The 25581-nt window shown below is 42.0% G+C and overlaps 1 protein-coding gene across 1 annotated transcript; it reads right to left on the bottom strand.

Annotated features, from left to right (window-relative positions):
• Positions 1–140: 140 nt before the first annotated feature.
• On the bottom strand, positions 141–24815 carry sap30l (sap30-like). Its single transcript, XM_075487306.1, has 4 exons — positions 24065–24815; positions 12262–12384; positions 11908–12006; positions 141–1938 (listed from the first exon to the last, which is right to left on the bottom strand). Exons 1-4 carry the CDS (start codon positions 24248–24250, stop codon positions 1810–1812), a joined length of 537 nt encoding a protein of 178 aa, XP_075343421.1. The 5' UTR covers positions 24251–24815; the 3' UTR covers positions 141–1809.
• Between the last annotated feature and the right edge of the window lie 766 nt (positions 24816–25581).

Below are 25581 nucleotides of genomic sequence, written 5' to 3'. Positions count from 1 at the left end.
AGAAAGTATAATCCTTACAGATACATTAGGGTCCTTGCAGTTTCACCGCTCGGTCCCTAAATAGCACGAGTTTGAATGGTATTTCCATGTTAAGACATACTGTGTAAAACTACCCAAACAATGTGTAACACAGAAAAGACTTGTTACTGATGTCTGTACAATACATTTATTAATATTAAGAGCAGTAACGCAGCCATATTTATATATATTTTCTTTTTTTTCCTAATACAGCAGGTTAATGAGGCATGACCTATGTTAATAAAGATGGGTGTCATCTACATGACACTAACAAAACCTACAAGCAAGATTAAAAAGTGACAGACTTAAAAAAAAAAAAAATGAAAATAAAAATCAGAAATCTTAAACTGTGAGTTAAATCAATGAAGTCACCACGATTGAAACAGCTGGAGGAGGGTTGTGCTGATAGAAGAAGTACAATGTGTGGATACTTGAGCAGTGCATTACTATAAAGGTAAATGTGTACAATGGCAGGAGTGTGTGATTTGAAAAGGAAAATATAAAAAGTCAAATCAATTTTCTGTTCTTGCCCGCAAACTGTTTTCGCTTTTAATTTTTTTGGTTAAAAATTATTTGTTTTTTCAATTTTCCAAATGAATCCTGTTGGATCACTATAACACCCAGCAGGATTAATTTAATTGGGGAAGAAATATGTGAATATGTGTCACTTCAAGCAATTTTTGTTGCAACTGTGAGTGAAAAGTGCCTGCATGTAAGCAGGGAATCGATAAGTAACACACATCCAGGTTTGGAACTCCTGAAACTGGAGATTTTTGCCTGCTGTGAACAGTGTTTGTCAATAAAAAAAAGCCAATTATCAACTTTCACTTCCTGTGGAAGAAAACATGAAGCCGAATGAAGTTTAAATCTGCAAACGTTATACAACTTGTAGAATTAAGGCTTTACTAAAGAGAAAAGAACAAAATGAATGAAGCTGTGAATAAAAAAAGAATAAAAAAAGAAAGAAAAACGAGTAAAATATTGACCAACAAAAAGGAAGAGTGGCTTTCGGTTAGAAGGAGGTGACTTAAAGATCAGATCTAAGTGCATTTTTTTTAGAACATTATTAATAATTATCGACATTTTGAAGATCTGAACTGAAAATGAATCTGATCTTATAGATTCCAGTGAAGACATTTTCCAACAATTTATTCATTTATATGGAAAAGAAAAAAAAAGAAAAGAAAAGACAGAATCCGGCCTATAGCCTTACTCACTTCCAACTCACCTTCCTGTTTGGAACAATATGTCTTCCCACTGAATGTGTTAACAGTCAAATCAGCAAAAAAAAGAAAAAAAAAAAGCCCCAAAATGACTAAAACGTGTTTTTGCTTTTCATCTTTTTAGGCAGATATATTGTACATTTCTTTTAGCCAAGTAACTTGCGATCAGATGCTGTGTTTTTTTTGTACATATACAGATCCGGTAGGGCAGTCTTTATAGAACTGTTTTTTTTTTGTGAAGGGGAACAGTTCAGAGAATGATGAGTAAAGGAGTTTCAACCACTGTGACAACATGAGAATGCATTTATGAGCAGGCAAAATGAGCCAAAGCGAACTCATCCCACCTTCACTTCTTTTCCACGGCTGTTTATCGTCCTCAGAGGACAGTAAAGGTTCCTGTCGGGGTCCTACAGGGGGAGCGGGGAGGAGACCAAGCTGTGGAGGTGGAGCGGGTTTTGGTTGCTGCTGCTGCTGCTGCTGCTATAAGTTACGTCCAGGTTTCATGTATAGTTGCCACTGTTTGTCACTGTGGTTGTAGCTGCTGCTGTGGTGATTGTTGTGGGAGCATTCAGTCCAGTGGCTTTCCTCCGTCCCCTTTCTGGTCCAAGCGGCTCTTGCTGCTCTTCACCATGTAAATAAAGTAGGTCAGCGTTTCCTTCTCATTCACAGTAATGTTCCTGAAGTGACGACTCACTGTCTGAGAAAGACAAAAAGGACAAAAGGAAACCTGTAAGTCACTCATGTAAATCAATATTGCACTGTTAAAACAGCTGAGAAAACACTTTGTAATGTTCACGTTAAACAGGGTATTTTCATTGATAGACTCAGATCTGACTTTCAGCAGCCACATCAAAGCTGTCCCCAAGGCAGCTTTTTACCACCTCAGAAACATCAACAGAATTAAAGGTTTCCAGGAGAAACTCATCCATGCATTCATCTCCAGCAGACTCCATCACTGTAACTTTTAACTGGACTTCCCACAAAGAGCATTAACCATCTGCAGCTCATCCAGAACGCTGCTGCTGGAGTTTTAACCCGGACTAAGGTGCTGTTTACACATACCCGGGTATTTTGATAAACGCATATTTTCTAACCTTCGTTTGCAAAAATAACTAGGTGCACACAGCCCCGGTTTTTAAAAAAAACACGTCTACATTGATCCGCATAAATACGCTATCAGGAACTGTTAAATTACGCCAAGCCTAACGGTGGCAGTGTTAGAACAATGAGAATTCCACACAAGCCAATCAGAAGCCTAATAGAGAACATTTCTGCTAGGGAAAGGAGTGAGAATCGTGACATCCTGAAATTTTCCCTCCATTCCTCCGGGATAACAAGGCCATTTTCAAAATTTTCCCACCACATAGCAGTCCGTCCGGGTCGAACCCAGAATCGCCGCCGCTGGCGGTGGTATGGCCGGGCTCTGTCTGCCAAAAGAAGCTCCGCCATTGCTGCCCTCCGAGCCCTAATGCGTCTTTGTTGGTCAATACACTGTATGACTTTAATTTTCAAAAGCACACAAGCGAGTATAGCTCTTAAAAACAGAAATGCTGCTATTACTTGTACCTCCATGCTTGCCAGATAAACAATGGACGTCGGTCTTTTACCGCGGATATTGCCCAAAACTCTGTTTTTGTCTCTTTCATCCAGTTTATACACAAACACTAAACAGAGTTTTTAAAAAATCTCCACTTTTGCCGGAGTTTTTTTTATGCCTCGTTTTCAGAGGCATAAAAAACTTTATACACAACTTTATACACATTTATACACAAAACTCTGTTTGTGTATAAACGAAAGGCACAAACGAAGGGAAAGGTCTTCGTTTATCAAAATACCCGGGTATGTATAAACAGCACCTAAGAGATCTGAACACATCACAGCAGCTTTAAAATCTTTACTCTGGCTTCCAGTCAGTCACAGAATAGATTGTAAAAGCATGCTGATGGTTTACAAATCCCAGAACGATTTAGTCCCAGAATCCATCTGTGAGGTGTTTACTTCCTCCAGACACTGACACAGTACGTCTGCTGGGCTGCAGTCGCCATGGTGACAGAGACACATAAAGTTGTGTATCGTCTCCATAAACTGTGATAATTGATGTTAAAGTTCTGCAATATCTGACTCAAAGGGAGCATATACAAGTTAAACAGAAGAGGTCCAAGAATTGACCCCTGAGGGACTCCACAAGGCATGGCCACTCGCTCAGATTCATAGATGGATGGATGGTTTAGGCCCAAAACACATCTGTGATCTATTCAGAGAATATAAAGCCAGCAGAGCTCTGAGATCCAAGGACTCAGGTCAGCTGGTCCAGTCCAGAGTCCAGACCAAACATGGAGAAGCAGCATTTAGCTGTTATGCTGCCAACAAGTGGAACAAACTGCCAGTGGAGATTAAACTTTCACCAAATGTAGACATTTTTAAATCCAGGTTAAAAACATTTCTGTTCTCATGTGTCTATGCATGAAATCTGCACGATATCTTTGAACTTATCTAGACTGTTGCTTGTTTTTAAATACATTTAAATGATTTTTTTGTTTCTCTTTATATTCTTTTATGTATTTTTAATGCTTCTTCCACTCCCTGCTGCAATGCTTTTATTTTATGTAAAGCATAAAACTGAACTGTTTGTACATGAAATGTGCTACACAAATAAATTTGATTTGATTGTCGGCCTATCATGGAATTTCCTCCATTGGCGGATGAATTAAGTATTTTTCTATTCTAAGCTACCAGATTCAGAACATCTTTTCAAAGGAGGTGGTATGCGATACAAAAGAACACTAGAAATCACCGTTTTGCTTACAGCACATGGAGGATGGAACTCCCACTGTAACTCATCTGCAATTAGGGATGGGAATCGAAAACCGTTTTTTGTTGAAAACCAGTTCCCAGTGTTTCAATTCCTTGGAATCATTTGGCGATTTTGCAAACGATTCCCTTATCGATTCCAGTGGGCGCGAATGACGTCACCACGCAACGTTGCGTGGCGAGTCCGGCGCAGCCAGCAGTCAACAGTAAACATGGCGCCCAAGCAGTACAAACGCTCGAAAGTTTGGTTACACATCCCTAAAAAAGACGACAACAGGGCAACTTGCAAAGTGAATATTTCACCAAAGGGAGGAAATACTACCAACATGCAATAACTATGAATGAATGTCGCGTTTTCGATCTGCTCCGGACTAACGTTGGTGAATCTGAACCCAGCAACGTTAGCAACGTTAGCATGTCCTCGGCTAACACTGCAGGTAACTAACTAACAAACGCTGCCTATCATGTTAGCACCATTTGCCTCATTGTAAAAGCTGCTGTTAGTAACGGTTAAGGTTAAATGAATGCCTTCTCAGGCATTACATTTAGATGAAATCATGAGAGACAGAGCCTGACTGGCTCAGAGCCAGAGGCTGGTGGTACTACCCCCAGTTCACCTCTACCTCCAGCTTCTCCTTTCACCAGAGCAGGAAGAGTTAAATTACCCAGGCCATGATAGACCAATGTGGACCTCACCGTTGTTGGGTTTGTGAGGTCATGACTCCTGTTACTTCTAAACTAAACAAAGTTGATGCTAATCGACCGGTTTGTTGTCCTTTTTCTCCAAATGAGAATCGATAAGGGAACCGACAAAGAACCGAATCGTTAAGCAGAATCGAAAATGGAATTGTAAAAATCTTATCAATTCCCATCCCTACCAGCAATGTTGTCAAATGTGCAAGTTTACAACTCAAAAACACAGCTGAAACCCTGTTGAAAAGAGGTTCAAGTAAGACCACAAGAAAGATATTCTCTCAAAAATTGGAAACCTTTCAGCCTTAAAAAAAACACACCTGGTTGGCCTGCTCTTAAGACAGGAAAACAACACGAGTAAGGCGAAAACAAACATCCTCTGTGCAGCCATGCTTCCCCCGTGAAGGGCTGGAGTCAGGACAGCTGCAGCTGGTTGCAGGGCTGTTGACTGGTGCTTTATTAATGATGTGGGAGGCTTCGTAATGGGAGGGTCTGAACCCGACCAAAGGCCTGGGGAAACATCCAACTCACAGCCCAGTTTCACTTCATTTGTTCCCACTGTTGGCTGGGTTAGCCGAGTCTGACCCTGCATCCCGGTAATTTGCCAAATCAGCAGGTGGACCTCATGCAGCTGTCTCACTCCTCAGCCTTACAATCTCCCCACGACCAATTACTGTGAATTAGGACCAACCACACAATGTATATCACAGTAATAAAAAGGAACATGGAGCTGTGGGCCAGGAAAAACTCATGAAAGCTGCTCAGTGACTATCAGCATTATCAGCATAACCGTCTCAAACTTTACCTGTTGAAGATTGAGATTAACCGTTTGCTTAGGATAAAGTTACATGTTAGTGTTCTCCAAACTTTATGCTAGTTTGCCAACAGGCCAACAGGGCATGAACCTTTTTCTAGATTAATATTTACAGCTCACATAGCTGGATCACTTATTACTGCAAGTATTTGCTTCACTAGCAAAATAAAGTCCATGTTTCACTGGTCCCACTTCAAAAACCCACTCCCATCTTGCTTTTTAATATAATGGAACAGTTCTTATCCCTCCTGTTGTCTTGCAGGTCAAAAGTGAGCCACTACCATGTTTAGCTGTAGAAAAAATACCTTAAACTATCTTTTTCCAACTTGAAATGTTATGACTTTTCCTAAAGGGACCCCATCATTATAAAAAGTCACACTTTATTTTTGTTTATGTTCCATGTGGGCTGTACACCACTAGGGTACAAAGATTGTCTTATGGGTCATTTTTGACCCGTGAATTATAAAAACATTTAAACACCAAAAAAAAGTTCACTGTTTTTTTCCCTTTCAATATAATTAATTCAGAAGTAATTACTTCACATTTATATAATAGCAATAATAAACCTTTATTATGTAAAAGAAAACTGGGAAAACAAGAAAACTGTTGGTCCAACTGACAGTTGGTTTGTGGTCATAAAAAAAAAAAAAAAAAAAGTGTAACCTTGAAAACTGGTGATTGTCTTTTTGTATTGTGTAACAAAAAATACATGATAAAAAATGTATTGAATTGAGTTGAATAGATAAATAACAGGTGGTTTCATCATACAAAATAGATTTTGGATTTAAAATTCAATTAAGTTGCTTTATTTTGGGGCTTTGGTGGGGCGGCTCATTTTTGACCCGTAGGACAAGGGGAGTAAACACAATGTTAAGACCACACAAAGGGTTAAATAGATTTCAGTTCCATGTTACTCCGCAGTGGTTAACCAGTCCTTCAAAAGTAGGCACAATCTAGTTATTTTAGTAAATTGTGTTAATCCTGATATCTTTATCAAACACAGGTAGCAGCACAGAGTGTAATGCCAACAGTTCATGCTGTGCTATGTTGAATAGCTTTGACGCATTTGCGATAAGATATATTTTATCACTTCCCGTCACCTTGTTTGTGTTCTGTGGAATTTCTAGCTCCGTACTTGTTCTATCCCAACACTCACTCCCACATATCTTTGGTTTTTATTGTGCATTTGGTTTTCTAGCTTAGCATGGCTACCAGCTCACTCCATCTCCTGCCTTCTCTTGTTCCGTGTGTCAGATGTTTAGTTGCTCCTCTCCGTCCTTTAACGATAACGGTGCATGTAACAAATGTAGGCGTTCTGTAGTTTTGGAGGCGAGGTTATCTGAATTGAAATCTCAGCTCTTCAACATTGAAAACCACCCGATAGCGAGCCAGGTCCCTTTAGTCCAGAGATACTCATTGTGCGGCTCCTCAAGCTTCAATTGGTGGCTCGCACTCGCATAGTAGCTTATAATATGGTAACAATAACAATACATTGTTTCATATAACATACAGCGAATACTGCACAGTATTAAGTATTTTTAATAAGTTTGCGTTTTTGTAGTATTAGGTATTTTTATTAAGTATTAATTAAGGCTTAATGGTGTTTCCTAAAGGGGGCACACTGTTCAACCTGGCAACGCAGCCCGCTTAAACCACAGAGCACGCTAGCTCCTTTAGCCAGCGCGAGATGCAGGCACAATGGATCGGTTTTTAATTAAAAAAGGGCAAAAAAACAGCACAAAAACCATGCTCATCCTGAATGTCTCAACAAGAACCGGTTTTCGATTCCCATCCCTAATAATTTATGAACATCTTCTTACCCCCTGCTGCGTCCTGTGAGCAGAGTTCCAGCCTCGTTTTGGTGTTGATGAAGGTAGTCCGGCTAGTTGGCTGGGGTTTAAAAAATTAAGCGTTTTGCTTCTTAAAACAAAATGCGTTCAACAGAGTAATACATTTGCATCACAAAATGGTTCTCCAGGAAAAAGTCAGACCTCACAATCGCTTGGCCCTATTTTCTCTCCCTTTAAAGATCTCATTGTTAGATATTTTCCCAACAAAGCACTTTGCTCTCAGACTGCAGGTTAACTTGAGCTTCCCAGAGTTTCTAAGAGTAGAACGGGAGGCAGAGCCTTCAGTTATCAGGCACCTCTCTTATGGAACCAGCTGCCAGTAAATGTCCGGGGAGCAGACACCATCTCTTACTTTAAAATTAGGCTTAAAACTTTCCTTTTTGATAAAGCTTATAGTTAGGGATGTCTCAGGTGACCCTGAAACATCCCATAGCTAAGCTGCTATAGGCCCAGCCTGCCGGAGGACCTCTTATGTCCCACCTTTCCTCACTTTCAATTTGGCAGAAAAACAGGATAAATGTTTAATAAATAGGTCAATGCAAATTTTGTTCTAACTACAAGCTAAGCCATAAAAACAGAACATGGCATGATGATTTCGATTGAAAAGTAACAAACAACATATACAAAGTGGTATCATTTCACCTCCACATTGGGGCATTTTCCATCAAACAGATTCCAGAGCTTGGAACCATTTCTTTCTGTTAACCAACAAAGCTCTGGTTCGAGCCCAAAACTGATGGTACCCTAAAACAAATTCTTTGCTGGTCCAGAACTGCTATATTATTTGTTTGTTAAACACAAACACCAGAGAATTCCCAGAGAAAGTGCAGATAGTTTGCTCCAGGCTTGCAGCATATGGGTCAGCAAAAAAAGGACAAACTCACCAATCCCAACGCTTTCATTTGCACAATGAAAGCAAATTCTCTGAAATATTTGTTACCACATATGTACATTATTTTGCCAGCTGACATTCTGAAGATTTCATTAGGGGCCGGGTGAGAAATGTCAACACGTCCAGACATTTGCAGTCTCAAATATCACTGCTCTGGAACATCTGTATAACATTTCAGGGAGTCCATTGCTTGTGTGAAAACGGCTTAACCCGATTTAACCTGGCTGCAGGAACATATTCCAGGCTCCAGCAGCTCTACATGACTAATACACTCGATGAGCAAACATAGACTGTAAACAGTGTTAAGAGTACAGAAGGGAATGCAGTGCTTTTCAACATTTGTGTAAGATTTTCAACTGTTGCTGTCAGTTTGTAAAGAGTTCCCCTGTTACCTATCAATACTAGGGCTGGGTATCTTGGCCAATTACCTAAATCGATTCGATTTCGATTCATAATGTCCTGAATCGATTAATCACGATTCAATTCAATTCAATTTGCTCTTAAATAATGAAAATGGCTCAACTGTTTTACAAAATACTAATGTATTTTATTTTATCTATTATTTTCACCATAAACAACAGGTTTTAAGTGCAAACTTGTGAACTCGACAGTTTAAACTTGAGCTGTAAACACAACTGTCTCAAAAGTGCAACTTTAAAATTATAAAGGAATTGCAAGTGAAAGTGTACTTGAACTACAACATTCCATCACTGCAAATTGCATTAAGGCATTGTTTCTTAAAGGGACATTATGTAATTTCTTCCCTCATCTAGTGGTGCAATTTTATTTTGCAAAGTCGAATTAATTTGCTCTCTAGCACCTCGCGTTTTCAAATGTGCGTTGCAACTTCTTGAACTACGGCAGGCGGTATGTGTCAAGATTCAAGAAGCTATGGCTTCAGACTCAAGGTCCATACAAACAAAAAGACATCAAGACACACAGTACAAAGGATTACATAACACACATACAACAACACTATAAATACAGATGGCAGATAACATGTCAGATAACACAAGTTGACATAGCCTTTGGTGTGCAAACAATGCCATTAGTCATATTCCGGGAGTTACCGGAAGTGACGTCGACGCAGCGGTAGCGTTAGCAGCAGTGTGTAGTTGCTATCTGGAAAGTGTTCTTTTAAATAAACTCCCGGTAAACTTACAAACTTTCTAATGCCTCGTTTTGTGAGTTAAGAGCCTATGTGTACTACGGCAAAAGTTTGGTAACAATCAATGCATTATTAGTGGGATCATTTACGAGATAAAATCTATTTACCATTAGCGCCAGTAATAAGCCATTCGGCGGACGTGATGTCAAAATGACGTCATTTCCGCTTGCAGGCCTGGCGTTGGGGAAAACGCGATTCGAAGTGCTTTATGTCCCTCTCGGCACTTCGTCGTTTTTCATAGACCGGAAGGACATGGCGGCCTCCATAGAGCTTACCTGCTCTATGTAGATACAGACAAGTTATTCTTCACTCAGGAGGATAAGTGAGATTTTTGACAGAGATAATTTTACACCAATGAGGACTAATTTATGAATGAACATGTTGATTTGAGCTTATAAATGACTTAATATATTACATAGTGTCCCTTTAATGTGCAAAAATGATAATAATAATAATGGTAACAAAACTAAAAGTAAACTTAAACAATCTAAAGTCAAGTCCTGTTATTGTGACTTTTTTCTCACTTGGTAATTGTGAGATTCTTGTGCAGGAAAAGGAGCTCATTGACCTGATCTGGGGTTAGGCAGCTCCTTTTTGCAGCTGAAAACACCCTCTGCGACTCAATACTGGTCCCTGGGACACAAAGGTATGGCTTCGCCAGGCGAGCCAACAGTGGATACGCACTCATCAGTCACATGTTCACGTTGCACCATAACGTAGTTGTGGATCGAGCACACGAACGAGCCGCTTGAAGCCTTCGTTTTCCACTAACGAGTACGGACGTAAATCTTTGGCCTCTGTTATCTTTATGGCCCGCGGAGAATCGGCTGGTAATGTTAGCGACTCCCTCAGTTTCTTTAGTTTTGCCCCGGACGGCTTGTTGGCGGAAGCTAATGTTAGCGTAGTGTGATACCTTGTCAAGTGGTTTCTGAGGTTTGGAGTATTTCGACAATAAGTGAGCTCCGCTTGGCAGATGTTGGGAACCACTTTGGTTTTATCCAGCTCTTTGTCCTTTTGTTGTTTTTAATCCGAAAAGGTTCCAGACCTCAGACTTAAGTTGGGTCGGCTTGCTGAGCGGAGTTTTACCTGCGTCGGCCATCTTGCAAGCTTGTGCGCTTGAATGAAAAGCGGACGTTAACGCGCCACTGTTGCATCACGCACGAGACCACTGGGGTTAACTTCATGAAAGAAAGAATAAATAAATAAATAAATAGATCTCATGCCCTACAAATCGATTTTGCAAAATTTAAAATGAAATCGATTGAAGCGATTTTTTTTACCCAGCCCTAATGCTGGTGCAGAATCTCTGCTCAACATCAATACGCTGTTTTATGAATTGAAACAGTTTTGTTTGGAACCTCACCACTGACTCAAGGAAAATAAACAACTGATTAGATGTTTTTCTTAGTGCAATTATATTTTCTGAGGTGCTAATTAGTAGCTAGTTTTTATGTTGTATGCCTACAGCTGTGCTGCAGAGCGCTATTTCACAACATTTATATCATAATAAATGTTCAGATTCAACTCAGATGACAGCTGATGATTTCCATTTGTCTCTGTTCGTGCTGTGCTCTACTGTAGCTCATTTTGTGTTTTATTGCAAAAACACTTTCTCCTTTGAGTTAAAGAAAGGCTTTTTTTATCTTCTTATTTATTTTATAGGAGTTTTATCTCCTTGTTTTGTCATTATAATTCAAATATAACCTGATGGTGTGCACATACTGTTTTGATATACTGTTGTGTCTCAGGCATAACATTAAATGAAAACAAAAGTACTCAGCAGCTTTAATGTAGTTTAGGACCACTCTGTGGTCGAGGGCCATCGGGCTCAATGCGGGGGTCAAATAGCTTTTTTATTTGGAGTCAAATATTTTTTCATTTACATTTTCAGATCAAAATTGGAAAACATTTGCTCAGTAATCTCTAGATTGGGTAAACCTTAAAACAAATGAAAGAAAAATTGCAGAAAGAGCTACAGGAAAAATATAACTTGGCTGTCAGCCACACACCCTAATCATTACTGAATATCATGTCACCAGCTCAGTTACGGTCTTTAAGTTCATAGTTTTGTTGGCTATGCTCTTTTGTTTCATGTGATGTGTAAATGTAATTATTTATGCCTCTGTATTGTTGTAACCGTTACTGGTCTGAGCTGCTACCCAAGCTGTCTCGACCAGGACACTCTTAAATCTTTTTTAAATCTTTTAAAGCTTTGATCTCGAGAGTTTGATTCTCCCGTTTAAATAAAGGTTTAATAACAACAAAATAATCAAGATTTCACGAGTGGAAGAGATGTTTAAAGTGACATAATGACATGGCTTTGTATCCCTCTGTTGAGAATCAATCAGTTCTTTGAGGGTCCTAAAACTGGCACTAGTATCCATCGCCAAAGTCTGTTGAAAAAGAGGCAATAACTTTGATCATTTCTGCGTTGTTACCTCTGCCAATTGGGCCTTGTTGAGGCCAGGCCTGGTTTGCAGCTTGTAGTGTCGCTTGTAGCGTCTCAGTGTGTTCACCTGTAGCTGAAAAAGGTCCACCTGAAAACACCAACAGGGGCAGGGAGGATTAGCAATACTTCTTTTTGTTGTTTTTTCAGTTTCAAAACAGTAAATCGAAAACAGAATAAGTTGGTTTCAGCTTAATAATAATAACACAAAGCAGGCCCCAAAATTAATTGGAAATTAACAAAGAAATACGACTTCATAACCACTGTGAAGTCATGTAGTTCAGCCACGTTGTTCATGCTGACTGACATCATGGCTGAGTAACCGAGTAACTTTTTCTTCTCATACCTCGGGCACCTCCACATCGTGATCTGGAGATTCCCCGCCGTCGTCACTGGTCTTTCTCTTTCTCTTGTTGCGAACACTCTGGATGAAATTCTTGTGGAAATCGCAGATGTAGAGATGCCGCACCTGCACAGATAATAGCGTACGTTACAAAGAAATCTAGTGCTGGAACAAAAATCTCTTTACAAGGGACTGTTCGCGTCTTTTGACATGAAGCTGTGTAACATCCCATATCAGCAACATCATTTCTGAACATCTTCTTACCCCCTGCTGCGTCCTGTGAGCAGAGTTCCAGCCTCGTTTTGGTGTTGATGAAGGTAGTCCGGCTAGTTGGCTGGGGTTTAAAAAATAAAGCGTCTTGCTTCTCAAAACAATATGCGTTCAACAGAGTAATATATTTGCATCACAAAATGGTTCTCCAGGAAAAAGTCAGACCTCACAATCTCTTGGCCCTATTTTCTCTCCCTTCGTATCACTGCCTGCTGTGCAGACCGAGCAGCAAACACCGTAACAGGCGCGGCTGTCGTCAGGCGGCAGCAGGCAGTGATACGAAGGGAGAGAAAATAGGGCCAAGCGATGTGAGGTCTGACTTTTCCCTGGAGAAACATTTTGTGATGCAAATGTATTACTCTTCTGAACGCATATTGTTCTGAGAAGCAAAACGCTTTATTTTTTAAACCCCAGCCAACTAGCCGGACTACCTTCATCAGCACCAAAACGAGGCTGGAACTCTGCTCACAGGACGCAGCAGGGGGTAAGAAGATGTTCATAAATGATGTTGCTGATATGGGATGTTACACAGCTTCATGTTAAAAAAGAGGCGAACTATCCCTTTAATGTTCTCACTGGATGGTGTGAGGATCAATATTTATTGATGGACTAAGCTGGCTGTTACTTAAAAATCTACACTGAAACCGGGGGGGGACCAGGAGGAGGAGTCTGTGGTGGCCGGGGGGGCTGCTGGCCCAGAGGAGTTGGGGGATGGATGCATGTGCTGTGCGAAGTGTGTGTGGGTGTGTGTTTATTTTTTTTTTTAATCAGTTTTTTTTCTTTTTTTGTTTCTTAGCTGATCTATGGGGTGACTGGGTGTGGGTCTTGCTGTCCTCTGGCCTGCTTGTGCTGTTCCTGATGGGGGTGTAGCAGCTGGTTGTCTGATTTTTCATTGTTTTCTATGATTGTCTCTTCATGTTTATGTTCCTTTTTTTCCTCTCTCTCTCTCTCTCTCTCTCTCTCTCTCTCTCTCTCTCTCTCTCTCTCGGCACTATCACATCATGTCAAGTATTGTAACATAAATAAATAAATAAATAAATAAGGAGTTGATGGGCATCAAGGGGAGCTTTACATTCATAAAGCTTCCCTTGGCATAGCAAATGTGTTTGCAATTCTGCTGCCATAATGCTGGACAGGACAAGGGAAAAACAAAAACAAAACATAAATATATAATATACACAAAACCAACACCTTAGCCTAATATCTTAACACAAGCTACCATACAGGATCTGTCTAAAAAGCTTGTAAGAGTTTATAACCAATAAAGTCATTACTCAAAACAGGAAGCATGTGATCAAATATTGTACACACAAGGCCACGATGATGGAAGGCAGAGTGGCTTACTACAGCAATAATGCAGAAATGGGACATTCTTGCATTAATCATTAATAACTGCTGTTGGCTGGGAATGCCCGAGGCGGAGTTGAGGGCTGTTGGTACCTGTTCTTCCAAATCATTCTGCTTTGTGTCGTCTTCTTTGTCAGGCGATTCCACACAGATTAAATGTGGCTGTTCCACAACTCTGCCCAAAAGATGCTTTGTTTGTGGAGAAAAAGAAATCAAAATACATAGAGGAATATGCACCATATACATAACACTGATTATATAAAGACAATAAACTTTGACCAAAAAGGTTTCAAATTGGGTGATTGTATTTTTCAAATACGATTGCTTACTGAGACGGCTGTCCTTCCATCCATCCATTTTCCAAACCTGCTTAAACGAATTCGGGGTCTTTGGTGAGATGGATGTATTTTTTTCAAATCGTTTCTACAAACGGATATTGCAACAAATGCAGTGGCACTTGTCAGAATAACTTTAGCTGAATGACTCACTGTTTTGAATCATTTGCTTGAGCAACTTTCACATCAACATGGTTCTTATGTTGTTGTTTTGTTTGTTTTTGGGATGATAAATAAAAGATATTTAAACAAGTTATTTTACATCAGGGATGGGCAACTTCCATGATGAAGAGGGCCAACATTTTTTCAGCACTATCATTGGAGGGCCACATGACCACGCATAATTGGACATGAAAGACGCTACAAATGATTCTCAATAAGAACACATTTTATATGAATTCATATCTGTTTTCCATTGGTTTTCCTTTGAATTCGGTGAAGAGGTACTCTTCTTCCCGTTTTGGATGAAAAATGCGATTTTCTCGGTCAAGTTTTCTCTTTTTGCCACTGCTAGTGGCCATGGCTCCTTGACTTTCCTATTCGCTGTTGGGGAAAGCGGCCCGGGCCCCGCTATTGTTTGCGTATGGTGTGCCCTCTATCGGTCAACCGTATAATTAAATTATTTTTTAAATTATTATTGATCTAGTTGCGGGCCGTACTGAGTGAGGACGAGGGCCGTGTGCGGCCCCCGGGCCGCCAGTTGCCCATCCCTGTTTTACATGCTGTACATACAGTACCTAGCTTTGTTTTGTTAATATGCAATACATAAGACTTTTACTGTAGTAAATCGAGTTTTGGTTGCATATTCCTCAACAACGCTCCCATCGATTGAATAACAAAACTAACTTCTATATAGAAGGCTTTTGGGCCTCTGGGCTGCGGATAGTTGTCTGGTTAAAAGTAAAAAGTCTATTCTCTCTGTAGAAAAACAGGAATCTGCTGGCAATTATTATGCAACTAAGCCACTGCAGTAAATAACTCAAGTGTACAGTGAGTGGTGCAAAAAAACATGAAAGAAAACATTGCAAGTTACACTACAAAATAAATACTGGTTTATAGTGCCATACTTCATACTCTGTCTCGAATTGGTTTTTACAAAAATACACTCCATAATATCTAGATCCGGCGCGAGCAGGACGCTGATCCAGTAGCTCCGCACGTGTAGTATAGTTTCAGCATTTAAAGTGTGTTTTTGGGTTTTTTTGCACTTGCTGTGTAGTACTTTATATATATTTTATGGATATGTCTTCTTATCGGCAACACAGCAGCGGACAGCTTTTTTATTCAGAAGCTGCTTGCACTCCAAACAACGGGACGAGCCGGCATTGTTCACCCCACACGTGAGGAGACGAGGTGGAAATACAAGCCCTTGGTTCCTTCGTTCATCATGGGAAATGTTAAAGGAGCCATGGCATGAAATTTTCACTTTTTAAGGTAGTTTAACATTAATATGAGTTCCCTTAGCCTGCCTGCGGTCCCCCAGTGGCTAAAAATGACGATAGACCTAAACCATGCACTGGAAGGTATTCTCCGCCTTTGGTAATGTGACCATGCAGATGGCCTGATCGGGAAAGCTGCCTCATATGACGTCGAGGTTATTTCCCCCCAGAGCCAATAAACTGCCTTTCCCCGCCCACAGCTCTTTGGCCAGCTCATTGCTAGTTGCCGAACGTCTGAAAATGAACCCTGGATCAGTACCAACTCTCTTTGGCCCAACTACAGACCTCGGACAAGTAAGTAATTTAACGCTCTATAATTGTGTTGCTTTCCTGTATCTACAGTATAGTTACATAGCTTGTTACCACAAGAAAGTGTCTGTATCGTTAGCTATGCAGCTAATAGCATCAACTGGGCTGTTGGAGGTGTTTGCATGCCCATGAGATGGTTAGCTCGCTCATTTTAGACCAAAACCCCCGACTTCAAGCTTCCTGAAGAACAATGAATCCGCAAATTCAGTGCGTTTCATCAGGATAATGATTCATTCATGGTTCCAGAGTCAAAACGGTCAGTCTGTCTGTGTCGTTAGCTCTGCAGCTAATAGCTCAGTCACTGTTGCTAATGTAACGGTAAATAGCATGAGGTATGCGAGTGGACACCTCATTTACTGTAACGCCAGTGTTGTGTACTTATTTGTTGTTTTGATAGCCGTCCTGCTGTTGGTGTTATGGCGCGCACAATATCTGCCTTTCCCCTGATTGAAATGACTAGCGCTACGTGCATCTTTGCCAACCAGAGCCATCTTTGCCCCGCCTTTCTCCTCCTAATTTGCATTTAAAGCTGCAGACCCTAAACAGCTCATTCTGAGGATCCTAAGGAAAGCTCATTTTTGGGACTGGCTGTAATTCTGCACCAAGGCAGAATTTGGGGGGAAAAAACCTCAGATACAGTATTAGGGGACCACTAAAGCCTATAAAAATATATAAAAGCCTCCATTTATTTTCATGCCATGGCACCTTTAACTGTCTGACAAACAAGACGGACGAGCTGGCTGACCTCGTGAGGACATTCAGAGAGAACAGTTTACTGCGTTTCTCTGAAACTTGGCTCACCCAGAACACACCAGATGCTAATGTGGATGTACCTGGATTCACCACGGTGAAAGCGGACAGGGACAGAAGCAGCGGCAAACGCAAAGGTGGGGGTCTTGCACTGTTTATTTATACTGAGCCTTCATCTGGGGAGGGTCCCCGAGCTCTGGGAGACTTCAGCTATGTACACAAGTAGCCGGGTATTTTTAAAACCGAATATATCCCCCCCTCCGTTTATAAAATAATTTGTATCCACATTACCTCGTTTTCAAAAAAAAAAAAAAAAAAAAACCTTCCACACATAACCAAACATCTGCGTTTTCACCTGTCTTGACAACCCAAATGCATTTGCTGTTTTGCGTAATCTGCCCTCGTCAGCTAAATAATAAAGTGTGCACGCAGCTTTTTTGAGCACACTGACAGGTGGACTGCCCCTCGATATGAGGACGTAATAATTCCGACAGCGACAGCAGTGAGGACTGGGACATGCGGAAATTGTCACGCCATACCTCTGGGAGTACGACTTGGGCGTGTAAAATCAAGGCAGTAAACAGCGCCTGCACAATAATAACCACCACAGTTCTCAAGGCATCCATGCTTCTTCAGTAAACAAAGGTCGCACGTTTGACTTTAAAGCAGATTTGTTGTTGTTTTGGCGCATATTGTGATGTTCTAAAACGCAAAACTCCGGTTATCTCTGTCTACACGCAAATGCATAAACGGAGTTTTCAAAAGTCTTCACTTTGCCTGGAGTTTTTAAAAACATTCGTTTATAATGCGTTTTCATGTGGATGACGGGTCCAAACGTAGAAAAATATATTTGTTTTAGCAGATACCCGGCTACGTGTGGATGGGGCCTTCATGTCTCATCCCTGTTCCAAAGACGAAACATCTCGGGGAGCCGGGAGACTTCAGACCAGTGGCACTAACGTCACACATCATGAAGACCTTCGAACGGCTGCTGCTCCACCTCCTCAGACCCCGGGTCCACCTCGCACAGGAACCACTGCAGTTTGGATACCAGCAGAAGGTGGGCGTGGAGGATGCCATCCTCTATCTGCTACACAGGGCTTACTCTCATCTGGAAAAGGAGAGCGGTGCTGTGAGAATCATGTTTTTTGATTTCTCCAGCGCCTCCTGCTGAGAGACGAGCTGACAGAAGCCGCTTTCGGACAGAGCCGTTCTAAGAACTGTCCTTCCCCAGGGGAAATGTTTCAGTTTGCATTCCCACATGAGTCGGACCTGATAGGGACTGATGCGACGCAGCCGTCTGCGACAGCAACGTGTTACTTTAGCGCCACATTCAACAACAAAACAGAACAGAACAAAACCCGGTAAAAGTAAGGAGAGAAGAAAAAACACCACCATGAAGCTAACATGGAGAGCGGGGAGGCCACCGTGTTCATGGTCTGCATGATGGTGATATTAATCATGGACGATAACATCAGGCGTCTAACATGGAGGCTGGCAGAGCTCACAGAGAGAGTCAGGAGACGCAGGATGGAGCGCAGGCCATACTTCTTGGTTTCATGAAGGAAGGAGAGCAGAGCGCCGCAGACAAAGGAGACCACGTGGAGGTTTAACTCATTAATTAAACAGCTCCGGCCCATGGTCAGACCACTTCTGGACCCCCTCCAGTTCGCATACCAGCCCCGACTAGGAGTTGAGGACGCCATCATCTACCTGCTCAACCGTGTCTACGCTCACCTGGACAAGCCAGCGAGCTTGGTGGATTTGAGAAGGAGTAAGGCCCCAGTGACCCCTGTCTCCATCTGTGGGGTCAACGTGGACATGGTGGAGGACTATAAATACCTAGGGGTGCACTTGGACCATAAACTGGACTAAAAACACAAACGCCCTCTACAGGAAGGGCCAGAGCCGTCTCTATTTTCTGAGGCGGCTTAGGTCCTTCAACATCTGTCGGACAATGCTGCGGATGTTCAATGAGTCTGTGGTGGCCAGTGCCATCCTCTACGCTGTTGCATGCTGGGGCAGCAGACTGAAGGTGAAGGACGCCAACAGACTGAGGAAACTCATCCCCAAAGCCAGCCACGTTGTCGGAGAGGAGCTGGACTCTCTGACAGCAGTGTCAGATGGAAGGATGCTGTCCAGGATAAAATCCATGCTGGACAATCCTGCACATCCTCTTCACAATGTGTTGGGCAGCCACAGAAGCACCTTCAGCCAGAGACTGATTGCACCACGCTGCACCACAGAGCGCCACAGGAAGTCATTCCTGCCTGTGGCCATCAAACTGTATAATTCCAGTCTCTGACATTACTTCACCATGTGCAATAACAATAATAATTACCTACTGAGTAGCATTGTAAATACTGTTTATTGTTTTTTTGTACATATCGATATTTTTTTCCCTATCTTATTCTAATTAATCTTTCTTTTTCCTGTAATAAGAGCACTGCAACAAAAGTATTTCCCGCAAGGGATTAATAAAGTTATTCTGATTCTGATTAATAGGGATGGGAATCGAGAACCGGTTCTTGTTGAGAACCGGTTCCCAGTGTTTCAATTCCTTGGAATCGTTTGGCGATTTTTGCAAACGATTCCCTTATCGATTCCAGTGGGCACGAATGACGTCACCACGCAACGTTGCGTGGCGAGTCCAGCGCAGCCAGCAGCCAACAGTAAACATGGCGCCCAAGCGGTACAAACGCTCTGAAGTTTGATTACACATCCCTAAAAAAGACAACAACAGGGCAACTTGCAAAGTGAATATTTCATCAAAGGGAGGAAATACTACCAACATGCAATAACTATGAATGAATGTCGCGTTTTCGATCTGCTTCGGACTAACGTTGGTGAATCTGAACCCAGCAACGTTAGCAACATTAGCATGTCCTCGGCTAACACTGCAGGTCACTAACTAACAAACACTGCCTATCATGTTAGCACCATTTGCCTGATTGTAAAAGCTGCTGTTAGTAACGGTTAAGGTTAAATGAAAGCCTTCTCAGGCATTACATTTAGATGAAATCATGAGAGACAGAGCCTGACTGGCTCAGAGCCAGAGGCTGGTGGTACTACCCCCAGTTCACCTCTACCTCCAGCTTCTCCTTTCACCAGAGCAGGAAGAGTTAAATTACCCAGGCCAGGATAGACCAATGTGGACCTCACCGTTGTTGGGTTTGTGAGGTCATGACTCGTGTTACTTCTAAACTAAACAAAGTTGATGCTAATCGACCGGTTTGTTGTCCTTTTTCTCCAAATGAGAATCGATAAGGGAACCGATAAAGAACCGAATCTAACTATCTATATCCAGCCTGTCTGACGGTGCATTCAGACCGGACACTAGTGCTGGGTGGTATGACCAAAAATACATATCACGGTATTTTTTTCACGGTATCACGGTTTCAATGTTATTTTTTTTCATGCATAATTAGGTGTTCACAGCATTTTCTACAGATTGAGAACAGAATTAAAAATTAAAATAAAAATTCTTCAAAATAATTCCTTCGTTAATAATTGGTCACACAGAACTTTATTGTATTAATATTCACATCTTCATTGTAAACAAATGAATAACATAGCTAATTACACTGGTGGGACTGTTCAGCTGTTTCAGACTGATACCTCCGGTTCAGGCTGCTCCTCATCCTCAACACGTCTCTTTTTCAATCGCGGAAAATATTTTTCAATACTCATCTGGATTGAAGCAGCAAACATTCAGTGTAAGAGTTTAAAAAAACTACTTTATTTGATTCACAGCTGCTAGTGTTTTGACCTCGACAACCCAACTACATTTTTTTTTTTAACGGCAAACTTGCGACTAGTTAACTTTATAAAGAAGGCGTAATCGCTTGTTTGCTATGGGTCGCGTCGGGACGGGACAACATTGTATTAAAAATATAAAATATTTTTATAGGACTTTGGGAGCTAATCTAACGCGGCGCTGAAGCTAGCAAGCTTCCACGCTTCCAGGGATGATCTCGCTGATGGAGACACACGCGGTGTGCATGGAGGGGAGGGGCTGTGTGTGTGTGTGTGAGTGTGTGTGGGCTATGTGAGAGAGACGCATGACTGACAGAGACGGAGGGAGAGCAGGGAAAGGAAATGCAGCTTAACAATACCAGTATTTTTTAAATATCGTTAAAAATAGACAGTAAACATGCCTGTTTAGAAGCGCAACACTGAAAAGGGTCCCGTCTCAAACAATGTCGCGCGACGCAGCGTTCCCCCCCCCGTTGTGTAATCAAATATATCAGTATGGCGGTATATTAAAAATTCACATCATAAAGAAATTATAAACCGGTATTCGGGGTGAACCGGTATACCGCCGGACGCGGTGCGAATTTTCGCCTCGCGTTACTCGCACGAGTAAACAACGAGCGAATTTTCGGTCAAGGGGCTATCCATTTTATTCTCCCATCAACCATGGCTGATATAAGTACCATCGCGTCCTTGTACCTGCTGTGGCAGTCCGAGATTCGTCGGGAACGCACACGCCGTCGTGTCTGGGTCAGTGACATCATCCGGAGGCGCACTCAGCTCGGATAATTTCACCGCCTTCTCCAGGAGTTGCGTCTGGATGACGGCCGCTTCCAGCCGTATTTCAGGCTCACCGGGACCCAGTTTGATGACCTGCTCGGGAGGATCGGTGCCGTGATCTCTCGGCAGGACACCAACTACAGGCGCTCCATTTCATCTGCGGAGCGCCTGTCCATCTGTCTCCAGTGAGTGGCGGATAAATCAATAGCTTGGTTTCTCGTGACGTAACAGTGCTGCATCGCCAATGCGCGAAATTCAGATGGATGTCAGGAAGTGAAGTCTGCCCATAGAACTGCTGTGTAAAAAAAATAAATAATCAAGATGCCCGTATTTTGTGCTGTTTACGGCTGCTCCAACCGTTCTACCCGTGAAAAAGAAATAAGTTTTTTTAGAATACCAAAGGTTGTCGTACACTAAGGTGAGAAATGTAAAAAGCTAACAGAACAACGCCGTAAAAAATGGATTTCAAACCTACGTCTGCAGTCGGGAGGAGCAGAGGTATGTTAGCTAACTGCTAATTTTGTTTTTGTGGCTGTGTTTATATAGCATTGGGGTGTTGTTAAATACTCATTTACTTAGTAATGATTATTAAGTTTCAAGTAGTCTAATATGGGCCTCATTGTGACTTTTTAGGCGTCCCTAGCGCTTTGGGTGACGTTGAGTCGGTAGACTGGGCTCCGACGGTCAAGCTCGGTTATGAAACCACTAAGCCGAAATCCGAGGCATCTCTTCAACGAGAGCAAAGGATGAAGCTCAAGGAGGACCAACAAACACGGTCGGCATGTGCAGTGGCTATGGCCTTCACTTGTTGTTTTGTGTAGTATGATGTTTGAAGGACCAGATAGTTGGTTATGTCCACAGCCTCGATGGTCGGCAAATCCTTATATTCTCCAGAAAATTCACTCATCTTCATGAGGTACGGGTCCCGCCCAACATATTTACTCACTAATTGTTTGTATCGTATTCTAAAAACTGGCTCTAAATCTCTACAATACGGACTCTCTGGAACGGTTTCCTCCATAGACGTAGTCGCCATATTTACTTCCTGACAACCATCTGAAAACCGCGCCCCCTTACGACCACGTGAAACCAAGCTATTAAAAAGATCCCAGGACGCATGACGTCACTGTCGTCCAGAATATCAACACTGATAGGCTGTCGTGACGCGAATATTTTCGCCAAAGTTGGATTTTCTGAACTCGCGCGAATTCGCGTCTTATCATTCGCCGCCTCAAAACCGTCATTTGCGCCGCCGGCTCGAATTCGCGTCTCCAAGGACTCAGGTCAGCTGGTCCAGCCCAGAGTCCAGACTAAACATGGAGAAGCAGCATTTAGCTGTTATGCTGCCAACAAGTGGAACAAACTGCTAGTGGAGATTAAACTTTCACCAAATGGAGACATTTTTAAATCCAGGTTAAAGACATTTCTGTTCTCATGTGTCTATGCATGAAATCTACACGATATCTTTGAACTTATCTGGATTGTTGCTTGTTTTTAAATTCATTTAAATTATCTTATTTGTTTCTCTTTATATTCTTTTATGTATTTTTAATGCTTCTTCCACTCCCTGCTGCAATGCTTTTATTTTATGTAAAGCACTTTGAATTGTTTGTGCATGAAATGTGCTATACAAATAAATTTGATTGGCATTGACTTTGTATGTAATCACATCACGCGAAAAATTCACACCGCGTCCGGTCTGTAAACCTTGAAAAAAAAATCCCCAATGTTGATAAATAGGCAAAATTAGAGATTAAAGACCCCCACCAGAAGGGGGGGGGGGGGGGGGGGGGTTCGATAAGCATCTCCCTGAAATGAGTTTTTGGAACTTGGGACGTCTGCTTATATCTTGTCTTTTCACTTTATTAAGATCAGATTCTGCAGGTAAAATTGCAATAATAAGGTGACTTGACTTGCCCAAGAAAAAAATAATGACTTGAGACCATGGGTGTCGCACCTGTGGGGGATGGGGGTGTTTCGACACCCCCACTTTTAAAGCAAGATTATTTCACCCCCCCCCCCCACATTTTCCAAAAGTAAACCCGTTTGCCCCATGGATGTGTTATATTAACGGTTTGCCCACCCTCGTAATACACCAACTTATGTTGGTGTTTTAAATTGTTTTAAAGTGCGTTTTAAAACCAATGTGTTTTAAAGACTCTGTACCCTCTTTAGAATAATTCTATCCAGATTTGAGCAGTCTAACTATTGTAGTTTCCATACAGGACCTAGTTTAGGGCGATCAAAAGGCAAAAATGCAGTGAAATGGCCCTTTATGCCCATCCATTTAATTCGCGAATCGGATGCCAACTTCAGCGTCGTGTCTATGGGCTTGATGTGGCACTCATGTGCCCCCCCCGGAACACACCCACATTTAAAAAAAAAAATAAAAAATAAATCACTGCTCCACCCCTGCTTGAGACTTGCACATGTGTGACATCTCTGGTCATTTTTGACCCGTAGGACAAGGGGAGTAAACACAATGTTAAGCAACACGGTGAACTTCGCTGGCAACAGCCATTTTAAGAAGAGCAGCGGGGGCGTGTTGGAGAAAAACTGTTGCAATGAGGGAGAGAGCTGTGAGCTGAGCTTAAAGGCAGCCCACGAACTTAGCACAGCTAAAGTTTTAGCCCGGCATTTAGCCTACTACCGGGAAAGCAGCTGAGGAAACAGAACCATGAGTGACAACATGAAGGGTTAGGCTTTTGTTGACCAACGCAGCTAGCTAAGTAGCATTAGCTTGACAGCTGAGAACTCCAAACAGTTTCTGACAATCGACTTTTAGGCAAAAAGCTTTCAAAACGAAACAACCAATGGTCTTACGCTCTTGTCGATGTCCAGTTTCAGTTTCTTCTGCGATATGCTCTTCTGGATCCTCTTGCTGAAGGAGGCGTTTCCAGCCGAGCGGCCGCAGCGCTCCCCGTCCTCTATCAGACAGCAGCTCTGCCCGTAAAACGGCGGAGCCGGCGGTCCGTCGTGGCTGTCCTCCTCTGTGCTGAATCCATTCATCGTGCGAAGCTAAAATAACGGCGAAACAATAACAAGGTGCCAAAAGAAGGGTGCCGGATGCAGATCCAGTCTGTCTTGTCCACACACGCTGTTCCTTTTGTGGAAGACGGACCCGGCAAACGTTAGCGTCGGCTAGCTAGTTAGCTAGCTAGCTAACGTGGCTAAAATGGCTAGTTTCGGGACCTGTCCGACCTTGCTCTCTGTTGTTGACAGGTAACTAAGCCGAAAACACGACGCCTTCAATAGAAAGATATTCATACAGACCTCTGTCAGATTCACACCGCATAAAAGATGCGGATAACGTTGGTTAGCGGTAGCGCTAGCAGGGCAGCGATGTGTATGAGTTGACGCCGGAATTCCTTCGGTGAGATCCCCGCAGTTTCTCCTGCTAAACAACCTGCTACTGTTTTCGTGAACGACGTCAACCTCATTTGTCTTGCTTTACAAAAAAAAAAGGCAAGAGCATGTGATGCAACTTTTTGAAGGAAATCACGCAATTAACAGTTCGCATCCGTAACCGCGGCGGTACTCTTTTCGGAACAACTCTTACAAAAAATGGTCACACGCTCAGTCCGGGTGACGGAAGTTTCTGTCCTGGATTGTGATTGGCCAATTTCACACGAAGGCGGGATCTATACCCAAGCTCTGCAATACCATTGGCTGCAAGAAACTTCAGTTCGTGAGGTTGCTTCCGGATTCAGTTAGCGTCATTTGTGACGGAAGTTTCTGTCCTGGATTGTGATTGGCCAATTTCACACGAAGGCGGATCTATACCCAAACTCTGCAATGCCATTGGCTGCAAGAAACTTCAGTTCGTAGGAAAACATCGGTCAGGGAAATGTGAGTGTGGGGAAGATGAGACAATTGAACATGTTATTTTATATTGTATGAATTATCAGGTCAGAGAAATTATTTAATAAGAAATCTTAGTAGGATGAAAATGAAATTGGATATAGTAGATTTATTGCAAAAAGAATCAGGAAACAGAGGATATCAGGTTATTTTTTATTATTTAAAACAGTGTAGGTTGTATGATAGAATTTAGTATATATAAAGCATATAAATGAGTGTAGGGGCCTATATAAGTAGGGACTATGTAAAAGTGTAGGCATATGTAGATATAAGGGTGTATATGTGGATATGGGTGTATATATATATATAAGTATATATAAATATAGGTATATATAATTGTCATGTGATCCACACTCCTTACCAGTTGGTGGCGGTAATGCTTCTTTAAGTTGTTTGCCGACCGCCAATAAAAAAATGAAATAGAGAGAGAGAACTTCAGTTCCTGAGGTTTGCTTCCTGATTCACTTGGCGTCATATGT

This window comes from Odontesthes bonariensis, chromosome 16, assembly GCF_027942865.1.
Source record: "Odontesthes bonariensis isolate fOdoBon6 chromosome 16, fOdoBon6.hap1, whole genome shotgun sequence".
Lineage (NCBI taxonomy): Eukaryota > Metazoa > Chordata > Actinopteri > Atheriniformes > Atherinopsidae > Odontesthes > Odontesthes bonariensis.
Note: the sequence above shows the minus strand (reverse complement) of the source record. Positions and strands in the feature narration are given on the sequence as shown.

Excerpts from the sequence above, each read along its gene's own strand:
- sap30l (XM_075487306.1), bottom strand. The coding sequence starts at position 24,250 with ATGAATGGATTCAGCACAGAGGAGGACAGCCACGACGGACCGCCGGCT. Across the intron at positions 12,385-24,064 it reads AACTGGACATCGACAAGAGC|GTGCGGCATCTCTACATCTG; the intron begins GTAAGACCATTG and ends TTATCTGTGCAG. Across the intron at positions 12,007-12,261 it reads ACGATGTGGAGGTGCCCGAG|GTGGACCTTTTTCAGCTACA; the intron begins GTATGAGAAGAA and ends TGGTGTTTTCAG.